The 24,301-nt window shown below is 43.1% G+C and overlaps 1 protein-coding gene across 1 annotated transcript in view; it reads right to left on the bottom strand.

Annotated features, from left to right (window-relative positions):
* Positions 1 to 24,301, bottom strand: part of cfap74 (cilia and flagella associated protein 74) — a gene marked incomplete at both ends in the record, with an annotated part of 422,090 nt that overhangs the window by 71,785 nt on the left and 326,004 nt on the right. Inside the window, 4 exons of the mRNA XM_084333450.1 lie at positions 8,013 to 8,168; positions 14,503 to 14,622; positions 19,885 to 19,972; positions 23,120 to 23,262. Coding sequence (XP_084189576.1) covers positions 8,013 to 8,168; positions 14,503 to 14,622; positions 19,885 to 19,972; positions 23,120 to 23,262 — 507 coding nt within the window. The remainder of the gene's footprint in view (positions 1 to 8,012; positions 8,169 to 14,502; positions 14,623 to 19,884; positions 19,973 to 23,119; positions 23,263 to 24,301) is intronic.

Here is a 24,301-nt window from a genome sequence, read left to right as displayed (position 1 = left end):
CACAGCCGGATTTGTCTACCCAGGGTTTTTGATTTGGGTAAACTCTAATTGTGGTAGTGGGGATTGTTTCTTCCACCAAAGTACGAACATAGTCCAGCACTGTCTCCGTGTAGACATTAATGTTATCTGTGTCGCGGAACACGCTCCAGTCTGTGCACTCAAACGCAGCCTGGAGCGTCCCCCCCGACTCCACATCCCATTTCTGCACCTGATTGATTGATTGATTGAAAAGTTTATTAACAGATTGCAGAATGGGTACAGTACAGTACAGCTCAATACATATAATTGTTAAGAGGATGCAGACCTGAGAAAGACTTTCGTCTTGTTTCCATCAGGGTCCCCCATTTTCAATTCATCATATGACACACACGACATACAGATAGACAGTACTGCTACATCTATACATTTATGACATACCAGATTTCAAATACAGTACTGTTTGTGATACTAAAAAAATCCAGAAAAAGAGTGTATATACATTTGACATAGAAACTGTGCATTGGGGGAGGTTGGGTAGGTGGGGTGGGGCTGTACATTGGAGGTGGGGGGGGGGGACACACTGTACATTGGAATACTGACATACATTTGACATAGAAACTGTACATTGGAGGAGGTTGGGTAGGTGGGGTGGGGTTGGGTGGGGCTGTACATTGGAATACTGACAAAGCCATGCTTGGTCTTTATTGTACAACTGGGTTAGGACATTTGTAGGGGCCAGTTTTGAATTGCAGTCTCCCGTAGGTGTTCTTTGAGAGTGTTTTTGAAGGTGGGTAGTGATTCACATTCCTTTACAGCTTTGGTTAGGGCGTTCCACATTGTTGTGGCATAATTGCGAAACGTGTTTAGTCCCTTGTTTGAGTCGAATCTGGGTTTTACATGATTTGTGGAGCTCCCTCTGGTGTTGTGATCGTGGTATTCACTGACCTTTGGGAAGTATTTTGACATGTACATGGGTACCTTGGTCGTGTAGTGTATCTTGTAGACCAGGCCCATTGCAAGTTGCTGTACTTTGTCGTCTACTCTAAGCCATCCTAGGTTGGCAAAGTGTGCAGGGGTGAGGTGGGTTCTAGGAGTCAGGTCAAGCAGTAGTCTGACTAGTTTGTTTTGAGATGTTTGTAATTTGGTTTTTAGTGCCTTTGAGGTGCTTTGGTACCATGAGGTGCAAGCATAGTCGTAGTACCCTTGAATGAGTGCTCCTGCCAGAGTCTTCAGGGTATTCTTGTTTACCAGGGAGGAGATCCGGTACAAGAATCGAGTTCGTTGATTGACTTTTTTTATTACATTGGATGCCATTTTGTCACAGGAAAGATTAGCCTCTAGGATGGAACCCAGGTAGGTAATTTCATCTTTCCTTGTGACAATATTGTCACCCACTGTAACTGAGAAGCCGTCGGTTTTGCTGAGTTTGTTATTTGAACCGAAGAGAATGGACTCTGTTTTGCCCATGTGTAATGATAGTTTGTTGTCGGCAAGCCATATGCAGATTTTGCCTAGTTCCGAGCTGAGGGTTTTTTCAACCTGTAACTTGTTCTTGTCAGAGACCAGCAGGGCTGAGTCGTCCGCAAACAGGAACAAGTTGCAGTCACAAGCTGACGACATGTCATTTGCATAAATTAGGAACAGTAGTGGTCCTAGTATGCTTCCTTGTGGAACACCACAGTTCACTGTGAGGGGGGGGGGATAGGGTACCGTTTACCTCCACCATCTGTTCTCTCCCCTCCAGGTAGGATTGTATCCAGCTCACTGATAAACTATCAAAACCAATTGCTTTTAGCTTGTCAATCAGAATGGAGTGATTGACAGTGTCGAAGGCCTTTTGTAGGTCTAGCATGACCATGCCGCAGTATTTGCCCGCGTCCACCTATTGTTTGATGTGGTCGTTCAAATAGAGAAGGCATGTGTCAGTGGAGTGGGATGTTCTGAAGCCAGATTGGAATTTGTAGATTAGATTTTTATCCGTAAGGTACTTTTCGACCTGTTCGTATACTATTTTTTCCATGACTTTCGAGATGGATGTAAGGATAGAAACAGGGCGGTAGTTGCCTGGGTCTAATTTGCTGCCCTTTTTGTGCAGGGGTGTTACTCTCGCTATTTTGAAGTCCTTGGGGACATGTCCCTGTTTTATGGAGAGGTTTATTATGTGTGTGATGACTGGGGTGATGGCGGCTGCTGAGTCTCTGAGGAATTTGGAGGGGATGTTGTCATGGCCAGTGGCCTTGTTCGGTTGGAGGGCGCTCAGTTTATTGAGTACCTCATCTGTAGTTACCATTACCAGTTTGAAATCGTCTTTGTGGACGCCTAGGTTCTTGTAGTATGCTACTATGTGTTCTACCCCATACTGCCCTGAGTGGGAGGGTAGTTTGTTTACCAGTGTTGTGGCTATGTTTGTGAAGAAAGTGTTTAAGTAATTGGCTACATCCAGTTTGTCTGTGATGAGCGTGTTGTCCGTCTTTATGTTTATGTTTGAGAACCTGGTTTTATGTTTTTTACTGCAGCCTAGTTGATTATTGAGTAATTTCCAAAGTTCACGTGGTTTATTTTTGTTTTCCTCGCGAGACTACAGGGCCCTGTTTCTTGTACCTGGTTCAACTAAGTCGATCAAGATGTCATTATCCAGCTTCAGTTAACCCGATGTTTGAAGCCGGGATTTTCCTGTTCCTCGAAGCAGGCACGCGGGAACTATAAAACGGCAGGGGGTGCTGTGCTGGGGGGGTCGCCAGATGAAAAAAAAAAAAAAAAAAAAAAAAAAAATTTTTTTTTTTTTTTTTTGGTCAGGCCACTGAACTTAGAAGCAGGCCAGGCCAGTGTTTCTATTTGCACCAGTGCAATAGTTAGATAACCTAGGTGGGGAACAACCAGGAGATCACTGCAACTCACACAAGTTGGAGAACTATCTCTCTCTCTCTCTCTCTTGCTCTCACACACACACAAAGGGAGCCGCATGTGATTGGTGGAGGCGGGATCCTTACGAAAAACTGCTAATCATTGACACATGCTAGCCTGTAATAATCCCCCCCAGAAAAATGTACTTTGCATTTGATATATTGCAAATATATGCCATCACACACACTGGCATTTAAATGGTTAGAATTATAAAATGAATATGTGGTGTTATGATCAGGGCTGAAGTTGAATAAAATATTGTATTTATCAATTACAAAACACTGAAAATCCATAAAAATCTGTGTTGTTGCTAATCATACATATGCTAGCCTGTTTTTTAACAATAAGTTGTGATGCCATCACAAACACTGGCATTTAAAGGGTACAAATAAAAAAAATGCCTGCACCAGAATGCAGGAAATTAAGTCTTTGTAACAAAGAAATTCCTGGTGGGGGACCCCCAGACCCCCTGCTTAAAAAGTGGCCTGACTGGGGCTATATTTCCTGGCCTGAATGATTTCCCCAGTCCGGCCCTGGTTAAAAGCCTCCAATGCTTATTAGTGTGTGTGCGTTTGAACGTTTGCATGTTTCAACCAAACATTTCCATTTAAAATAAATTTTTTAACCTCCTATAACAGTGGGGGTCGCGGCTCTCTGACACCGTTTTTTTTGGGTCGCGGCCTGAAAAGTTTGGGAACCCCTGGTCTAGCCTGTACCCCCCAGACATGTTGCTGGCCCCGTCAAAACAGTATCCTATCAGCCTCTCCATGGGCAGGTCAAGGCGTAAAAGTATTTTATACACAAAAACAGCGTCTCGGCTGTTGTGTCTGGGCCGGGCATTGTAAAAACCCCAAAAGAAGTTCTGAGCTTCCAAGTTGTCATCGGCTAACTGTATATTACACGAGAATTGTTCTTTTCCAGTGATTGACATCAGTGGTTCCGTCAGCGCTCAAGCCAAAGATTGGGCTTTTGGATGCTTTGCCTCTAATTTGTCGCTGAATATCATGGGCAAGCAGCTGTAAGATTTCGTTTTGGATGTTGTTGGACATCCAGTTGTCTCTCTTTTGGAGCCAATTCTTCAACTCGGGATCAGACTCGGTGCGCACTCTTTCCATCATGAGCTGCCATAACACCCCATCCCTATTTGCATCACCCCTCAGTGGAAGCCCCTGGCGCCCGAGGGGGGGTATAGGGGAACAGACTCAGTTAACTCTTCAATACCTGATGCTGAGGCTGAACCTGTCGTCTCTGTCTCTCTCTGATGTTTATCAGATTTAGTGGGACTGTCACTGGGACCGGCGGGACGTTTCGAAAATAAATCTGATATTTTTCTTTTCTGCGAGTGAGACATTCTGTGCTAGCAAAGTCTGACTACTAGCTCAAATCGACTGACTGCGCAAGCACTGTATCACAGTAGCTCAGTGGTTCGTGGTGTGTGGGAAGGGCGGGAGACAGGAGGTGAATACAATTAGTTGTTTCACCTCTCATTCAATCAGTCTGTGACAGTCTGTCATCACTCGAAAATCTACTCGGTTTTACACGTATGATTGTGTACATACAGTAGTGTAATGAATGAATGAAAACTTTATTTAACAGATTGGAGAATGGCTACAATACAGTACGGCTCAATACACACAATATTAAAATGGTGACGTGCTTTGAGCAGGATAAACTTATAATATACAGTGTTACAGTTATACAGTTACAGTATATACAAATATATAAATACTGCCAAAAAAAAAAAAAAAAAATTATTACATATTTTTTTTGTTTTTTTTTGCAATTGAAGGTGGATTCAGTCTCGTTAACTCAAGCCAGACTTGCGACCCAGGCTAAATGCGCGCGGCCGCTTCAGTTGAAAAGCCAGCACGTATCGATAGCAGAGAATCTGATTCTCTAGCGGCATTGATTGATTAATTGATTTAGAACTTTATTAACATATTGCAGTACGGCTCAATCGCCTCGCCGACAAGTTAAATGCGTTATCTATAGGCTAATTTCAAGTCCCTCATTACCTCAATCAATCAGATTATATTTCTTTAAACTTGCCTGCTGGATTGAATAATCAAATGAGATCTTGCTAGCGAAAATAATTAGTAAAACTGTTATACAGAATAACGATACGGCTCCCTTACCCATTGATTGATGTATGGTCGATCTTTTACTTATCTTCTCTGTGGTCTAACGGGTTGTTCTTTTGACTTTCACGCAGACGACCGGGGTTCGAGACCCAGTCGTCTCCTTCTTTTTGCAATATAGGAATAATTCAATTTGGTGCACGTTGAGAGCTATATAAAGAATGACATCCTCAATGCATGTAGATTTATAATATTTTAACTTAAAACTATGCTACCTTTGCGTATAATCATTAATATTATATTCCAAAAATGTATATTGGAAAGACGGGGTTTGGAACCCCAGTCGCCAGGTTGCCAGGATTGAGCACTACCGCTGAGCCACTGTGCCAGATGGGATAAATTCATTGTTTATACATTAATGAACGAGAGACCCGTGTTTAGAATATTCTTTGTTTTGAATGAAGTTTTATCTCTTTATCCTCATTCATTAATGTGACGTCAACGGCTCATTCAATTTCTCAAATCCGTCAAACAGCGCATCTCATCAGACATCTTAATCCCAGTTACAATTAAAATAACCACATAATGTGTACATCGCACGAGCGAGCGCCACGGTATATATAACGTGCATTATTTAGGACAAAGTGAATTTAGTATCAGCATTTTGGGTCTATTTTACATTTCAAAAGCCCCCTCTGGAAGAATGGAGCACAAAAACGTAATTCAGAATGGTATAATGCAGATCGTAGACTGTGGGAATAATTTCAGGAAACGGGCTGTCACTTCTTTGCGGGGGCGTGGCGATGGTTCAGGCTAACTTGAACTTAAACTCTGCTTTCGACCAGGCTCAAACTTTTGGATCTGTTGTCATGGTGATTTGGAAAATCCAGGTACGGGGAACCGGAAAGTCCGGCTAACTCAGTTATCCAGTTAAAGTTATCCGGCTAACTCAGTTATCCAGGTACGAGGAACGGGGCCCTGTGCTCTTGATTCTTTGTTTGTACTTTGGAGAAAGAAATATGGCCGCATGATCAGACTTCCCAAAGCCACTAGCAGAATGAGCCTTGTATCCACCCTTGAATTGCGAGTAACAGTGATCTAAAATGTCTAAAAGTCACATGCTGATATAAGTCAGGCAAAACCTTGGAGGATTGAAAAAAAAACTGATTGTCAACAAATATTCACTCTATGCGTTTGAAAAATAAAAGAGTAGTTGGTCAGACACACATTTTTTGCATTTCTTTGCTGTTTTTGTCCAGAAATACAGTCAGAATGTTGTTAAATGTCAAAAATAACCATTCCATTGAATCCCTACGGTCAGAATTGTATGGAAAAATGTATTAATTTGTCTCTGTATGTTGTTTACTTCAAAGGTTATGCCTCTTGCTACATACAATTTTAATGTTTCGGTTTTGGGTTAGGTGTAATAAAGGGTTAAAAATGGAGCCTTTCAGACATTATTTCAGCTTGGCACCTGGCAGATTCTGAAAGTAGACATTTTAAGGATTAAGAAAAAATCAGGTGGCATAAAACACTTCGGGGGGTGCGCGTGGACCCCTATTTCCATCTAGACTATTATGGCCTCATAAAGTCAGAGCCCCATTCATTGTCTATGGAACAGCCCCAGATGTTACATCTCAGTGACATCACCGATTGAAGGTACATTTTATATCAATCTTCTATCTTTGACTCAAGCACCATGTGGCAAATTTCCATTCCCTAGTTTTGCTAATTCTGTCCTTTCCCAAGTGACATTGCAGGCGCGCCCCATCCACAGCACTGCCATCGCCTGTCAAACAGACCTAGATCAGCGATGTCCAGTTAATCATCATCCCTACTCTGTTTAGTAACAGCCCCCCATCATGCGTGGCTTGTCATAAGGTTTAAAAGGCCTTGCACACCCTTAATTCTTTGCTCACTTCATCAGATGCTTTGTACTCTGTTTTGAACCTGGGACTCTGTTGCACGCAGAATAAACCTACCAAAAGTCTGTTCTCTCAGACAATCTTTATTTCAACAGTTTTACATCACACTGAGTGTATTTATAAGCACATTTCCACAACAAAGGGTTCTTGCTCTGATTTCTAACTTTAGGAGAGAGTGGTGCACGTTCACAAATACTTTTTGTGAAAAACTGTTCAGGGACACAGTAAGAATATTTGTGAATTCTTAAAATGGGTGGAATTCCCCATTGTATATCAATATACTGGTATATTCAATCAATCTAATGACATGGTGATATCTATGAATTCATGATGTATGAACTGTGTGAAAATAAATACATTTGTCTTCTATGAATGTATAAATAAATGTACGCACTACCATGAGAAGACACTGCATCTCAATATGTGGAGTGAAACTGTGGAACAGTCTAAATGTGGTGCTAAAGCAATGTCCAAACATGAGACAATTCAAACTGATGTATAAGGAAATTATGTTCACGAGGTACAGGGATGAGGAAGGGACTTGATATTCACGGGTGTTTACATTTTTATTTGATTTCTTTCATGTTTTACATATATCGTTTTTTTTGTTTTGCATATATATATATATATATATATATATATATAATATATATATATAGTTTTTTTTACGTTTTAAAATAGTACACTCATTTGAGTAGTGGAAAAGGGGTAGGATTAAATAAGTGTATACTTCTCCCTACTCCTTTTCGAACATGTAGATTGAGTTGTGTTTTGCTTTTGTTTAGTTATTTGTTTGTTTGTATTCATTTGCATGTTCGAAATAAAGATTTCAAATCAAAAATCAAATCAAATGTGCAATGTCTGATTTTAGGGTGAAAACCATAATCCACATAATGTGGTAATCCCACTACATCATTCTGTAAAAGATTTGTCTTAAAAAACCAAAAAACAAAAACGACGTCTTTTACTATTATGCACTCTGCTACTAAACAATCTACCTTGCCTATATTACTACCTGCTATGCTAAATTATGAATTTTCCCAAGGGGATTGATAAAGGAACACTTGACTTGACTTGAACCCCTTGGTGTTCCTCCCATCCTCATCTACACAGACAGGTAACCCACCTTGAGGAGCTGTGAGCTTGTCTCCTTTTCCAGCACGTAGCCGAAGCTGAGGATGTCTTCCTCGGGGGAGCAGGAGACGACTAGCCCAACTCCCTCCCCACACAGAGTGAGCTCGACTGTCATAGTCTGGCAGTGCACCTCCAGAGTTTCACGGTACTGAGGGAGAGAGGTGTCAGGTCACACATACTGTAGTGTAGGTAGCTGTTTGTGTGTGTGTGTATGTGTGTGTGTGTAATATGTGTGTGTGTGTGTGTGTGTGTGTGTGTGTGTGTGTGTGTGTGTGTGTGTGTGTGTGTGTGTGTGTGTGTGTGTGTGTGTGTGTGTGTGTGTGTGCGTGCGTGCGTGCGTGCGTGCGTGCGTGCGTGCGTGCGTGCGTGCGTGCGTGTGTGTGTGTGTGTGTGGATGTTAGGGATGCGCTGATAGTGGTATCACACTTTGGGCTGATGCAAGGCTAAAATACTGTAGTACTGAGCATCGCTATTGGAGAATTATCACAATACTAAAGTCAGATAGCTTAAAGGTGCTATAGATAACATTCATCCACTAGATATCCCATTACAGCATCAGCATGTCAGACCAAACCCAGACCTCTCAACTAGCAGCACATTTATCCAATCAGATACATTCCACATGGGGAAATGGGAAGTAGGGAGAGCCATGCAACATGTAAATAACCACATTAATTTTGGACCTACCAAAATCTTTTATGATAAATTCATAAGTCAATATTTTTTTTGGGGGTAAGCAATACTTTTATTCTGCACCTTTCTAAAAGCTCTGTGTATATTCTTTTTTTAATAAAAAAAAATGGTCTGCATACAAATTTTATCTATAGCACTAGATCCACAAAGAATGGATTGCACGGTGCTAATTGCACCCTTACTTACAATTCATTATGAATTGAAAATGGGGGACCCTGATGTAAACAATGTAATTTTATTAACAGATTGCAGAATGGGTACAATACAGTACGGCTCAATACACACAATTGTTAAGGGGATGCAGACCAGAGAAAGACTTTCGTCTTGTTTACATCAGGGTCCCCCATTTTCAATTCATAATGAATTGTAAGTAAGGGTGCAATTAGCACCGTGCAATCCATTCTTTGTGGATCTAGCCCTAAGTGTGTAACGTGGCAGACATTTTGAGTTTGAGTGCCTGTCTTTTTCACATATAGGATGATAGATCTCATAGTTGGTGGAAGATGGAGCCAGATATCAGGAGCAAATTGCACACCGTATGGGCGTGTTTGTGCTAGTATATAATTTGCGCAATATCTTTAGTGAATAGGTCCTTAAGACAGTGCAAATAGCGCAGTTAAGGGTGCTATTAGCGGGCACAATCCATTCTTTGTGAATTCGCCCCTGGGAGTGTTGCATATATGGATTTTATGGTGGTTTTTGTTCTGGATCTATTGTGATGTTTCTTCTTGACTTGTAAAGCCCATGGGGGCAATTCCATGTGATCTCGGGCTATACAAAATAAATACATTTGATTTGATTTGATTATTTCTAGTATTCTCATGACGTGTTTTCACATATGACAATATCACACCCATTGGTCATGGTTGACATTTAATGATCATTCAATTGCAACCAAGATGTCTGCAATAGAATACTATGAATGGTTAAAGGATCACTTCACTGAAAAATAACGCTGATTTATTTGAATGATGTCATCAGAGGACACTGAATCCATATGTTGTGTTAATTATACCTCAATGAAATGATGTAGATGAATAAAATAACTCATTAACTCTCAATAACTGCTAAACTACTAAAACCCTACTAAAAACTAAAAACCCTGGATTAACTGAAGTTCGGCTCATGCTACATGCCCGCTCCACTGCATTTGCCTTAGGCAACGCTGAGGACTACAAGAAGGAGTCACACATCACAGACTACCAGCAGAGGAGCAGGGGGGCCCACAACCAACAGCAGAGGTGCGTACGGTTCTGAGGAGAGCAAACCCATGGAAGACAGCCGGTCTAGAGACCATCTCCGGGCGTGCCCTCAGGGTCTGTTCATCAGTGTTTGCTGAAATTTACAACCTGTCACTAGCACAAGCTTTTGTGCCCACCTGCTTCAAGTCCACCAACATCATGCCCCTTCCAAAGAAAAACACTGTGACCTGCCTGAATTGCACTCACCCCAATAGTGATGAAGTGTTTTGAGAGGATATCTTGACCTGTAACACTTCCTCCGGTCCTGGTCCTGTGGGACCAGGACTCAGACATTCATATTCACAACCTCCCATCAACAATAACCCTCAATCAGCATTGCCACCCGGTGGGCTGATGCAGATCTGGCATCAGCTCACACACCAACTCATTGTTATTTATTGTCAGTTGTGTTTGTTGTGTTTATTGTCTGTTGTCTCCACTTTGTTAGTCTTGTGTTCCCCTGTCTGTGGTTTGTAATTATGTTTTAGTCTGGTTGGTTATTTGTTATTGTTTTCCCAGTGTACTCTGTGTTCTATTGTTTCTGTCTACCACACCTGTGTCTTGTTTGTAAATTACCCTCTGTGTCTATCAGTGTCTTGTCAATTAGTTTGTGTATATAGTCTTGTCTGTCCTGCCCTGCTGGGCGCGATCATTGTTAAATGTTACCTGTGTGTGTTAGTCGTGTATGTACCTTGTTGTGTAGTAAACTGTTCATCGTCACGTTCTGTCTCCGGTCTCATCAATACTCTGCCATCTGGGTTCATCATGCCAAAGAAGCGTACTAATCGTAACAGAATGATCGCGCCGAACTTGAACCCGGCAGAGAGGAGAGACGGAGCCAGCTTCGCGCTCGGGATCCTGGGCGCTTCCGTCCTGCGTGCCGACCAGGCGACCGCTCTGGGTCTGGCACCATGGGACGCAGTGGCTGGGCCAGCGGCGCCGATGACATCGGGTGCTTGCGCCGCGGCCACCCCGGTGCTGGATCCCTGGGTGGGGAGTCGCCTGGTCCGCAGGGGAGCGTCGGGGACGGGGCGCGGATCCCGACGCCACAGCCCCAGGGGAAGGGGTTCCCAGGACCGCAGGTCTTCCTCGCCGGCCTGGTCGAGGTCTCCTCCGCCCTGGGAGGTTCCAGAAGACGAGCCACCACCATGGCAGACCTGGAGGACGACGTCGGATTCCACTGCCGGAGGGACCCCGGTTGGGGGTCCTGCACCGCGTCCTGTCGCCAGGGAGCCTCCGGTTCGGGGTTCGGCGGGGGGTCTCGCCACCGTGGAGACCAGCCCCAGGTCGCGCTCCTGAGCCGTCGCCTCTTCCCCCCATCCTTCCCTGCTCCAGCCCTCCTCGTCAGCCCCCTCCCCCCGTTCCTGTTCCCGCAGGCCCCGTCCCTCGAACCCCCATCCTCCCCCCTCCTCTTTTTGCCGATGCAGCTTCCGTCCCCCCCACCCTCCCCGTTCCCGGGGGGCCTGTTGGGTCGCCTGGGAGTCGACCTTCTAGGGCGGGGTACTGTAACACTTCCTCCGGTCCTGGTCCTGTGGGACCAGGACTCAGACATTCATATTCACAACCTCCCATCAACAATAACCCTCAATCAGCATTGCCACCCGGTGGGCTGATGCAGATCTGGCATCAGCTCACACACCAACTCATTGTTATTTATTGTCAGTTGTGTTTGTTGTGTTTATTGTCTGTTGTCTCCACTTTGTTAGTCTTGTGTTCCCCTGTCTGTGGTTTGTAATTATGTTTTAGTCTGGTTGGTTATTTGTTATTGTTTTCCCAGTGTACTCTGTGTTCTATTGTTTCTGTCTACCACACCTGTGTCTTGTTTGTAAATTACCCTCTGTGTCTATCAGTGTCTTGTCAATTAGTTTGTGTATATAGTCTTGTCTGTCCTGCCCTGCTGGGCGCGATCATTGTTAAATGTTACCTGTGTGTGTTAGTCGTGTATGTACCTTGTTGTGTAGTAAACTGTTCATCGTCACGTTCTGTCTCCGGTCTCATCAATACTCTGCCATCTGGGTTCATCATGCCAAAGAAGCGTACTAATCGTAACAATGACCCACATCAAGAAGACCATCCCAGACACCTTTGCAGTTTGCGTACCGTCAGAACCGGTCCACTGACAATGCAGTCAACACCGTCATCCACACCACCCTCACTCACAAGGACACTTGTGTAAGATTACTCTTCATCGACTACAGCTCAGCATTTAACACGTCATCCCACACAAACTCTCTGCAAAGCTCCTCACTTTTGGTCTAACACCTGCTCTCTGTAATAGACCCCAGTTAGTCAGAGTTGGCAACTGCACATCAGACCCCCCAGGGCTGCATGCTACGTCCATAGACTCATGACTCGACTTGGACTTGAGCACTGATGACTCTAATTTGGACTTGGACTCGAGCATTGACTGCATTCGGACTCGGAAGGTGCAGACGAGGACTCGGACTTGTTAATTGATAAATACAGTTATTTATTTAAAAAAGTTATTGTAATATGCCCTAATCATTTGGCATAAGATATTGATGGCTATATTAATAATAACATTATTTAATTTCATGCAAGGGCAGACACGTGTGTTCCACCTACATGCGGATTCATGTCGATACCCTCATGTTTAGTACTTAAGATGCCTAAAGAGACGCCCCAAATCGTGCACTTTGCAATGCTTACACAGATTTTATATCAAATTCCAACCTTGATGACTTAGACTCAGACTCGGACTAAGGGTAGGCCCTAATGGGGACTCGACTCTGACTCTTCTTTGGTGACTCAGACTTGGACTCGGACTCGAACACTGGGGACTCGAGACTTGACTCGGACATGAGATTTAGTGACTCGACTACAACACTATTATCAAGTTCAGGGATAATACGACAGTCATTGGACTGATCACCGGTGGGGCTGAGGCGGTTTACAGAAGAGAGGTGGTGGAACGTGTGGCCTGGTTTCAGGACAACAATCTCTTCCTGAACGCAGACAGGGTGAAAACCTTTATAATTCCTCGGAACCAACATCAGCTAGGACATCACCTGGTCTCACAACGCACAACAGAACATAAAGAAATCCCAGCAGCGACTGTACTTCCTAAGGCATCCAAAATTTGCAGCAACTTCTACAGATGTACGGTCGAGAGCGTCCTTAACAGTTCCATCACAGTCCGGTATGGAAACTGCACTGCCCAGGACAGGAAGGCACATTTTTCTACTTTATTTATCTTTTTTAAGATTCTTTATTTTAGGATTAAACTTTTTCTTAATAACTTTAATTCTAGTTTAAGTCTATATTTTGTGATTCTGTGTGAAGGGGGGACTAGCATTATTTGGCAAGATTTTCATTGTACAGTATAACTGTACATATGACAAATACAAATCTTGAATCTTGAAAACTTGAAACTAAATGAATGTGTGCAAAACAGTTTAGAGCCTCGAGATATGTGTGAGATTATGTGCAAAATAAATCAGCATTGTGTTTCCGGTGAAGTGACTCTTAACTCATTCATCGCCATACGCTTTCCGTATCTCTGCCGCTTCAGGCCAGATTAAAATGGTCCTTTCTGCGGTGTTTCACGATGTTTGCAGAGCTGTGTGTGTGTTCTGTATTATAGCTGTGGAGACAATGGTGTGGCTCATTTGACAGACACTACTTGTAGTCCAACATGGAAAAAAGAGTTTGTTTCTACACACTGTAGTTTGTAGTTTATTACGCGCTAAACATTGTGCATTTCCAAGATAATCCAGTCTTTTTCCATAGATCGCGAGATAAAACGCGTTATGTGCAATAAGCCCGAATCGTTCTGGTTGATTCCCTGAAACCCCAAATACTCCCAAATCAAAGGTATATACCATGTACACATGTGCCTTCACAAAATTATCAAGGGGGGGTCTTACTCCGAAAATGCGATCATTACAAAACGCTTGGTTTATGTCCGGCAAAGTAAGAAACTGTGATCGTTACAGAAACATGTTAGAGGTTCGGTAAAATAGACATAGGGAGTCCTTACCTTAGCCAGAAGGTAATCCAAAAAGAATAATTCCAATGATGAATGAATGAATGAATCCCATCGGCGATCGCGATTACTCGTTTATATGTAATTACACATGTTTACGGGACAGTATAGGTTTTGAGGCGAGCAGATCTTCTTGCGATTGCTTTGCAAGAGCTCCTCCCCCACAGAGCGAGCCTCGATAGTCCGGTGCATCCATTGTCTGTCCTGATCCCTTTCTGTGGGGATGTGTGTGTGTGTGTGTGTGTGTTTGCATGTGCATTGTATATGTAACTCTCTTGAAGAACTGAGCAATAATTCTTTGACACTGAAACAACTGAATTGCACTCACGATAGGCCCTTTTCTCGGCAGACATTTTGACTTGTCATAGATGGGTAGGGTAAGCACAGCTGTAAGCATATATACAGAATAATGTACAATCTATTCATTATTCTGTATCTATGGTTATCAATCTATGACAAGTCAAAAGGTCTGCTGTGAAAAGAGCCAACCAGAAAATAAAGCTAGCTGAGTCACTGCTGTTTGGTGCATACTACCGACCAACCTTCTTTCCTTGCGTGGGTGTGAAGGCCAGCAGCAGAGTGTGTGTACATCCAGGAGCCACGGCTCTGAGGGCGTTGAGCAGGCAGAACGGACCACGCAGGTCCAGCACCGACGACCTCAGCTTAGCAAAAGTCAAAGGAAAAGGAGGTGAAAAAGTAACTAGATAGCCTAATTCATTAATTATTCATCTAATTATTCTGATTGCAATTGTGGAACAAAATCCTAATAATGATTAGGTCAAAGAGACTGATATTTAAAGAGGCATTTTGCAGATTTTTTTACCTGAATCCTATCATTTTGTTGTGAGGACCTGTGATAATTTCACATAAAACTCTAAGCTAGCCTAGTTTAGCACAAATGGAATGGAAGTGGATACGGACCACTAGCCATGGTTAACACCCCGGAAGAGGTGTTTTTGGCCAACTGCTACTGTAGGCTAGATCAGGGGTTCCCAAACTTTTCAGGCCAGGACCCAGAAAATAAGGCGTCAGAGAGCCGCGGCCCAATGCACATCGTCAGGCTTTTTTTTTTTTTTTTTTTTTGCCAGGTGACTGATTTTTTAAGCCAAATATCACTTCAATCCTATTAAGTTAGTTCAAGTTAGTTATTCATTTATATGTGCTATTTATGAGAGGGCTAACTTGTTGCAAAATAATAATGATAATAATAATAGCCTCATTAAAATACTATTGTTGCTTCGGTTGTTTTCAGCGTTTTATGTGCATAATCTGTTATTTAGTTTGAAATGTTCGTTGAAATAAGTAGATTTTTCGTTTTTGTTTATTTATTAAAGGGGCTATGTACTGCTATTCCTAGCACTATTTGGGCAACTTTACACAATTCCTGTGAGTCTATGTAACACATCTGTAAGGTTTATTCCAAAAATAATCATTGTTTTATATTTCTAATCAAGTACTCAAAACCAGCATTTTTCTGCCTCAAGATTTTAGGCTGTTATGGCCTGGCTCCGCCCATAAGCACTTTGAGTGACAGTCAGCCCACACAGCGACTGGTAGACAAAGAGAGATAGAGAGAGAGAGAGAGAGAGAGAGAGAGCGAGAGAGAGAGAGAGAGAGAGGGGGGGGGGTGGGAGAGAGAGAGAGAGAGAGAGAGAGAGAGAGAGAGAGAGAGAGAGAGAGAGAGAGAGAGAGAGAGAGAGCGAAACCCGACACCTCTGCACACTCCGGAGGGAGGGAGAGAGAGAGAGAGACGGAGACAGAGAGAGAGAAAGGGAGGGGGGGGACCGCGGCAGCTTGTGGGCCTCCCTTCCGCCTGTTACTGTTCCGCAACTGTAAGTTACTTCCTGGGTAGGCCTGATTGGCCCCGACAGGCACGTGACAGGCGCGGCCACGCCCCGCGGCAGCCTCAGGACGCGCAACGAGGCTGCTGAGAGCTGTCGCGCGGAAATAGGCTGTCTATTGCCTCGCGCTGCAATGCGGAAATAGGCTGTCTATTGCCATTCTCTAAGACAAACTCTAACCTTAACCAGCTCCTTAACAGCGCCTAAACTTAACCCTTTAACCTTAAGCAACTCCGAAACTATGCCTAACCTTAACCTTAACCTTAACCATGCCTAACCTTAACCATAAGGCATAACCAACTCCGCAAGAATATTGCCATTCTCTAAGACAAACTCTAACCTTAACCAGCTCCTTAACAGCGCCTAAACTTAACCCTTTAACCTTAAGCAACTCCGAAACTATGCCTAACCTTAACCTTAACCGTAACCATGCCTAACCTTAACCATAAGGCATAACCAACTCCGAAAGAATATTGCCATTCTCTAAGACAAACTCTAACCTTAACCAGCTCCTTAACAGCGCCTAAACTTAACCTTTCTAACCATAACCAACTCCGAAACAATGCCTAACCTTAACCAACTCCGAAACAATGCTTAAAGTTAACATGCCTAAACTTAACGGCGAATGAATGCACGTTAAAAAAAAATAAAAAAAAAATTGAAGGGAATCGAACTTGCCAGCAACGGACGGTAGGATCCACACCAATGCAGCGCTGCCAATTGAGCTATTTCTGGATAGTGAAAAAGGGCGTATTACTGCTACATATTCTACATAATGCTGCCGTGGAGCGTGCCGCGCGGCAGAGAAAGTTGCGCGTCCTGAGGCTGCCGCGGGGCGTGGCCGCGCCTGTCACGTGCCTGTCGGGGCCAATCAGGCCTACCCCGGAAGTAACTTACAGTTGCGGAACAGTAACAGGCCTCCCTTCCTCCCCTCTCCCGTGTGCCGCGCAGCAGGTCCCCGACCCCCCCCCCCCCCCCCAAAGTGCTCCCTCTCTCTCCATCTCTCTCTCCCTCTCCTTCCAGAGCGCACGCAGAGGCGGCCGGCCCCACTCCGCCTCGCTGCATAATAATAATAATAATAATAATACTTCGTTTTATATAGCGCCTTTCAAAGGACCCAAGGTCGCTTTACATAAGCTTCCACATAGGCTTCCACTCGCTGTCAAGTCTAGGTAGAATGGGGGCGGGCATTAGCTCCAACCACAGAGCCAATCGCATCACTGTGGGCTACCCAGCGGCCGTATGACGTATATCAGCCGTTCAAATCAAAATGGCCTGATTTACTGGAGGAGGAAAGGGGCTGAGCTGAATCAGAGCAATCCGCCAATATGGTATTTAGACACTAAAACACATTGATACGAACTCCTATTACTATAATACAATGCTAGAGACTGAAAAATGACATTTATAGTACATGTCACCTTTAAGTTAATATAAAACCATATAGTCACATTTTAGAATACAATAGAATAGAATTTTTGAATACAACTAGAAACACTGTCCTGGCCTGCTTCTAAGTTCAGTGGCCTAAAAAAAAGATAAAAAAAAAAAAAATTTAAATCATCTCACGGCCCACCCGTGGTTGCTCGCGGCCCACCTTTGGGTCGCGACCCCGACTTTGGGAACCACTGGGCTAGATGGTCCATATCCACTTCCAGTCATTTGTGCTTGCAGCCGGATAGCTTTTGTAGTAGTTTTGATACATAAATCCTAAACCTCATTGAATCTTTTATTTCTACTAGAAAAGGTCTGAAACTGGTGTTCAAATATGTGGCCTGAGAGACAAGATTAGAGTGTGTGTGTTGTAACAGAGACCGGGGAAGCACCACAGGAGGTCGTTTGCATACAGTCCCCTGGCAGCTGCAAAACACTAGATAAAGGTTGTTAAACGGGTTCTGTGACTGATTATAGGACAGGAAACCGACACCTTGTGCCCCAGGTCCTGCAGCTGTTAGGAGGAGGAGCAAGCTACTCCATTCTCTGTAACAAAGTACATGTTTAAATGACTATTGGTATACTTGGATTAATTTAATATGAATTATAGGAAATCCTGTTTTATTGTGGACCTAATCTTGAATCTAATGATATAATGTACGCCAGGTTTATGACGGGGAAACACAGAGTTTGAAATTAGGCCACGTTTTGAATCTACATTGGAAAATACTTAAACTATATAGAAGATATTGATGTAAGCTAAAAGAATGATTAGGCCTGTTAGCTTCACTGAAAGTCAGCAGACTTTGTGGTACAAACTTAAATCCCCTGCAAAATAAGACTAGTTTCACTTAAGGTGAAATTAGGCTTAAATGGTAACAGAATGTGTTCAAGTATGATATCTCTGTGTTTATGTGATGAATTGCAATTCAAATATATAGGTTATGAAATCAATAACCCAAGTATTAGGTTGTTAGATGGTGTTTGTGCTTTGACTGGAGAACAAAGGAAAGTTCAGTTGGCTGTAAAGAAGCCAACCCCCCAATCTCACATCCAAATTTAGCAGGCCTGGGATTGGAGGAAAACATTTTGATGATGTCACTTTGATGACGTCACTCAGGGACTCTAGGTTTTTGGATATAAGCTGGGGTGTGGTGACGAGGAAAATAACTCTCTGAAAACCAAACCACCAAGACAACAACACCCATCTCTTCACACAGCAAGACGACGGCGGAAGCAGAGGAGCAGAACAAAGAACATCATTGTGGAGGGAGAACAGACTTTTCTCTTTGTTTGTCAGCCAGACAACAAAGATCATCAACAACTTATCAACTATCATTCTTTAATCTGATTTCTTAGAAGGACGAGCGGCATAGTGCTCCGGTACCTTGCATTTTTTATAGTGTTCTTTATTGTAATTTGTATACACTCTTAACTTTGATTAAACAGCTGCTGTTAACTACCCTCTCCTCCTCCTTTCTCCTGCTGTACCGCTGGTCGTCAAACAAAGACCTCCCAGTCTTTGTTTAAAGTACTTTCCAGGGCTTTAAAGGTTGGAAACACAACGTAGAGCAGATTAGATATTAGGTTCTGATTAAATCAGAACAAATTAGCTCGGGAAATTACTACACTTTCTACTGAACCAACAGAGGAAATTGGTATCTATTTTCTTGTCTGACTCTGGAGAAGACAATAAGCGCATTTCCCACAATGTTGGCATGTTCCTTTGATGGGCGGGGCACACACAAAGGGACTAGGAATATGATAACTAAGCACTGGTCACTTTCTTCACTGGGGAAAAAAAGCCTCTTACAAACACAAACATACACTTTTTTGTCTTCAGAAAGGATACATCCCAAGGTTGGCAGGAAATATTCTGAATGTCAATCTTTTCAACCACTTTCTGGCCTAAGAGGAGAAGAGACATGTATGATGAATACAAAGAAGGAAGTCATTCTAGTCATTCTATTATTGGGGTTAACTTGTGGAACAATGCTGATATACAGTTAAGTAATTTGCTTTTGGTTTTTAAGAAAATGGTTTGTAAAGCTATTTTTGAAAACTACAAGGGTGAATAATACTGTTTTTTTTTGTGCTATTTTCTCTTATAATACTGTTTTGGAGTCTTAATTTTTGTATTTTTTGTTAAGAATATAGGACAGGCATATAAGCATTATGCTTCAGTCTGTACCTTTTCAGTCACTGTAAAATCAAATATTGTTAAATGATGGTGTATATTGTATTGTGTGAGATGATGACTGAATAAACTACTACTACTACTACTACTACTACTACTACTACTACTACTACTACTACTACTCCTACTACTACTACTACTACTACTACTACTACTACTACTACTACTACTACTACTACTACTACTACTAGTGAACACTTTTTTTTTCTGTTTTCCTTGTCTTTTCTCCCATCGCCCAATTTGAGTCGTTATGCCAATGTAATTTGAGTAATTTCACATAGTGTGAGGCTTTCCTGCGGTGGTGCCTCACCACTTATAAATTAATATCAAGGCTACACTAATATACACATAAAATATGCACCCTGGACAGAAACAAACACCTTTAGAATACTATAAAAAAAAAGTTGAATCTCAAAGTGATGGCTGAATAACAACAACTGACCCACTGCTACTTGCTTGAAGTCAATGCTGGTTGTAGTCACCAGTAGGGGGGGCTGTACAGCTTGGCAATGCAGCTCCAAGTGTAGTGTATTGAAGGGGCTGGAAGCAAGAGACACAGCATGACAACCCAGGAAGCAACACTGGTGAGAGAAATTAAACTGAACTGTATCACACACCTTCTGTTTCCTTACCAAGCTTTGATTGGGAGGGAGTAATGAAATACGTAATGCTTTTTAAATTAAATACTTGATGAAAACTGAGCAGGTTTTAGGTACAAAAATGAATTACGCTGTACATATATAGTAGAGCTGATGTAACATATTGCAGTCTTCATAACCCAAATAATTTAAAATTTAAAACACAAAAAAGAAGAACACTCTCCAGCTGCGTTCTGAAAATAGATCAAACAGCCCGTCACTGAGGGATTGCCCAGATTATTGAGAAATCATTTCCCAAAATACACATTCAGCTTTCACTCGCTAATTTTCATTTTCAGCAAGTCACATGTGTGTGCGTGTCTGTGTGTGTGCTTTGATCTGTGTGAATGAGGACAGACAGGCACCACAAAAATATAGTACAGAGTTTCATACAGTAGGAATTTAGAAATAATGATTTTCAGAAAGAGATAGAGCTTTGTAAGCTTCAGGTGGTGTGATTAATTACCAGAGGTAATAGTGTTTGACCATCACTCATCAGTTCAGGTGCTATTTAAAAAAAATTAAATGTATTGATCTTTTTCCCCCTCCTTTTTCCTCCGTTTTTCTCCCATCCCAATGTTAGTCGTTATGCCAATTCCCAATCCCCTTCCTGGTCGCTGCGCACCTACCCCCCACGCGTGATTACATATGCACGCCACATTTCTCGGAGACGCTCTCTGATTGGCCGACGCCTGTTTCTACACTGGTTAAGTTTAGGCACTCTTCGAAGTTGGTTAAGGTTAGAGTTTGTCTTAGAGCGTGACAGCAAGTTCTTTCGACGGTTAAGCTTAGGCACTCTTTCGAAGTTGGTTAAGGTTAGAGTTTGTCTTAGAGCATGGCGATAGAACGCCCTGGTAGTTTGCAGGCTGTTTGACAAGGAAATGGGCAAAGACACAGCTCGTCACGGATTGGGCAAACGCGTCAGTGGCCAATCAGAGAGCGTCAGTCAGTGCCAATCAGAGAGCGTCTCCGAGAAATGCGGCGTGCATATGTAATCACGCACCCCCCACAGTCGGTCTGGGAGAGTGGAGGCTATCACGTACTTCCTCCGACACACGTGTAGCCAATCAACCGCTTCTTTTCACCTGGCAGACTCTCACTGAGAGGGTGTAACGTGTGGAAGGATCACACTACCCCCCTTAGATCCTATCCTCGCTGAGCAGGCGCCCCGACCGAACTGTAGGAGTCGCTGTTTACAACGACCAGGACCCACCCACCAGCTTTCCCACCCCTAACACTGCCAATTGTGTTAGTATGAACGACCAGCCAAGCTGATAGCAATGCGGAGAGCTGGGCTCGAACCCAGCATCTCCTGCATTGGTGGCGAGCGCCTTGCCCACTACACCACCTAGCCGCCCGCTATTTGTTCGTTTTATTAATATCCTCATTAGCTATTCTTCCCAGGGTCCAATAACTTACATGGTGACAACACAAAAATATACATTCACACTCACAATATATTGACAAAACATATTAAAAACCATAAATAACACACCTAAACAAAACAAACACACTGCAGTTTGATAAAGCAAATAGACAGGCTCTGACTGAATCCATCATGGTCTAATTAATAGATAATAAAATGTAACATAGATAGCCCATGTAACCCATGTAGCCCATCCCCAATGTCACAGCAAACACCCGCATTCGAAAAACTCATAAGAATATAATTAAAATGATATTCGGTACAGGCCTATTACTTACCAAAATAGATCTTTTAAAGCTTGAAGAGTATTATGTTGCGTAATATGATTTGGAAGTAAATTCCATTTTACCATTGCTCTGTATATCACTGTACGTTAATGTAGTCGTGGGGTCACAACCTTGAGACTATTTTCCTTGCTGCTGAGTTTCCCTTTAAAACCCAATACTTTTTACGGAGCTCTGAAAGCATGTAGTTTCTCCCGCTGTGTCCAGAGCGTTCGTGGATGTGTCGTAGTAGGAGATCTGAAGTGTGAGCATCTTTGGGCAGAATATAAGGATGTTTGGTCTCATCAGACATTGCAGATCTGTGTAGGCGGCCGCCTACTCTCATGATGCCTTCATCCAGTATAGGATAGAGCCTATATATTTTACTGCTCTTCTGCACTCTGAATGGAGCGGTTTCCAGCGCTGCCATTTCCACTGGGAAGGATTGCTTTTGAACATAGGTGATGACTGACCTCTCTGCCTGTGAGAGGTCTTCCACTGTGAGGAGCTGTCCACCAAGTGTGGCCCTGAAAGCGCTTAGCTCAGTGCTCACCTTTTGGCTGCTCGAGCGGTGTGGCTGTGACCTGGGGAAAGCTCTTTACACTTTTTGACGGTCAACATCAGAGCATTCTTCACCTTGAGATACCATGCCACTGCTTTAAGTAGCCTCATCCAATCAGAGAAGTATGAAATAAGATGGTCTGTGGGAGTTTCAATGCTTGCCACTGTTGTGAATACAGCAGCGTTTTTCCTGACCTCTGGGTCATTTTGCAACACTGGCTCCGGAGGTCAATGATTGGAAATGGTCAGAGTCCACACCCCACTGCAAACTCAATGTTCTTTCAATGGGGAGACTGTCTTTGTTTTCGGCTGTTTTTTGTAATGCAAAAATTGCACATCTTGGGGAGGACACAGCACTAAAAATGTGCACCAGCATGCAGTATTCTTTTGGGGGCTTACTGGTATCACCTTGTGGCCACCACAGTTTCAAGTTCAAGTTTCAAGTTTCTTTAATAGTTGTCATACAGAAGTACAGAATACTTTTATACAAAATGCTTCTTACTGTTGCGCTCCAGAGACTGTGCAAGACAAGATAAGTATGAAATAAAATAACATAGTAAATCCAGGAACCGCAAGTAGTCCACATGAGAGTAATCCATTCTGACCTGATTTTATGTCGGCCATAGATCAAATTGGCTCTTTGCGAAATCTCAAAATGACTCCTACAAGAGAATTATTCAGATCAGGTCCCTGCAGTAGCTCTGTGTTCAGGGACATGCCTTGGTAAGAGGCTGCACAGTCAAAAACCACTCTAAGTTTTTTCTTTTTGGGGTGGTACACCCCATGGTGTGGTATGTACCATTTGTGTCCAGGTGACTGTGTCAGCTCTTCCTGTGGGACTTCCTCTGCATAGTTGTTCTCCAAGATGTCATTGAGAAATGCAACATATTCCTGCTTGTAGTGCTGGTCCCTGTTCATCTTCATTTTTAAGCCCTGCAGGCGCTGTTCGGCAATTTGGCGGTTGTTAGGCATGCTGACATTGGCTTTCCTGAAAGGCAACTTTAGACTGTAGTGTCCGTTTTGTAGGCTAGCCTCACTGGCTACTTTCAAAAACATTTTGTCCTCAACTGACATCTCTGGCTTTTCCTCAGATGACACTTCGTTGAAGTCCTGGTTGTACTGTGACATTAGAAGCTCTTTGAAACTTGTGGCTGATATCCTATTCACAGTCACTCTCTCCGTATTGTCCTCACCATCATTTCCATTCTGCAATCTGTTAATAAAAGTTTCATAAGGCTCAATACACACAATTGTTAAGGGGATGCAGACCAGAGAAAGACTTTCGTCTTGTTTACACCAGGGTCCCCCATTTTCAATTCATAATGAATTGTAAGTAGGGTTCAACTAGCACCGTGCAATCCATTCTTTGTGGATCTAGCCCTGTGTCTAGTTCCTCCAAGTACTCCATTTCCTCCATAGCATTGCAGCAACTCCTTAGAAACATGGCGTAATCCTGCAGCGACCTTGAATCTTCAGTTTTAACTAGGGCCAGGATAGAGCTTTTTCCAGGTAAGCACAAGAGAGCTTGTATTCGTTCCCAAAGTTTTCCTTTAGTAAACTTTTTGCCTCTGTCTGGACACATGTATACACAGCTTTTGACTAGCCATTGAGCTTGGCCTCTTGTAAACTGTATAAGGAACTGCAACCTGTCTCTGTTGTTGGCTGTTTTGCTTTCAATACAATGTTCAAAGGAGTGAATAAAGGACTCCAGAATGTGTCCATCAAAGGGTGGAATGTTTCCCTGCGGCAGCGTCGAGAGAAGTTGTTGTTTCACGAGAATCCTCGTCAAGCTGCTTTGATTTTCCAGTATTTTAATCATGTGGTCATCCTTTGCTGTGCTGGGCGTAGGGGGGCTTTGTCTTTGTGGCAGAGTTGGCTGTGTGTTTTGGGGTATGACAGGTAGAATATTGTGCACTGGTTGTGGCTGATGCTGATCATTAACACATTGGGTGCCAACGACGAGAAATCTCGTTGTTGGCCG

The sequence above is a fragment of the Notolepis coatsorum genome (assembly GCF_963971535.1).
Source record: "Notolepis coatsorum genome assembly, chromosome: 17".
Taxonomy (NCBI): Eukaryota; Metazoa; Chordata; class Actinopteri; order Aulopiformes; family Paralepididae; genus Notolepis; species Notolepis coatsorum.
Note: the sequence above shows the minus strand (reverse complement) of the source record. Positions and strands in the feature narration are given on the sequence as shown.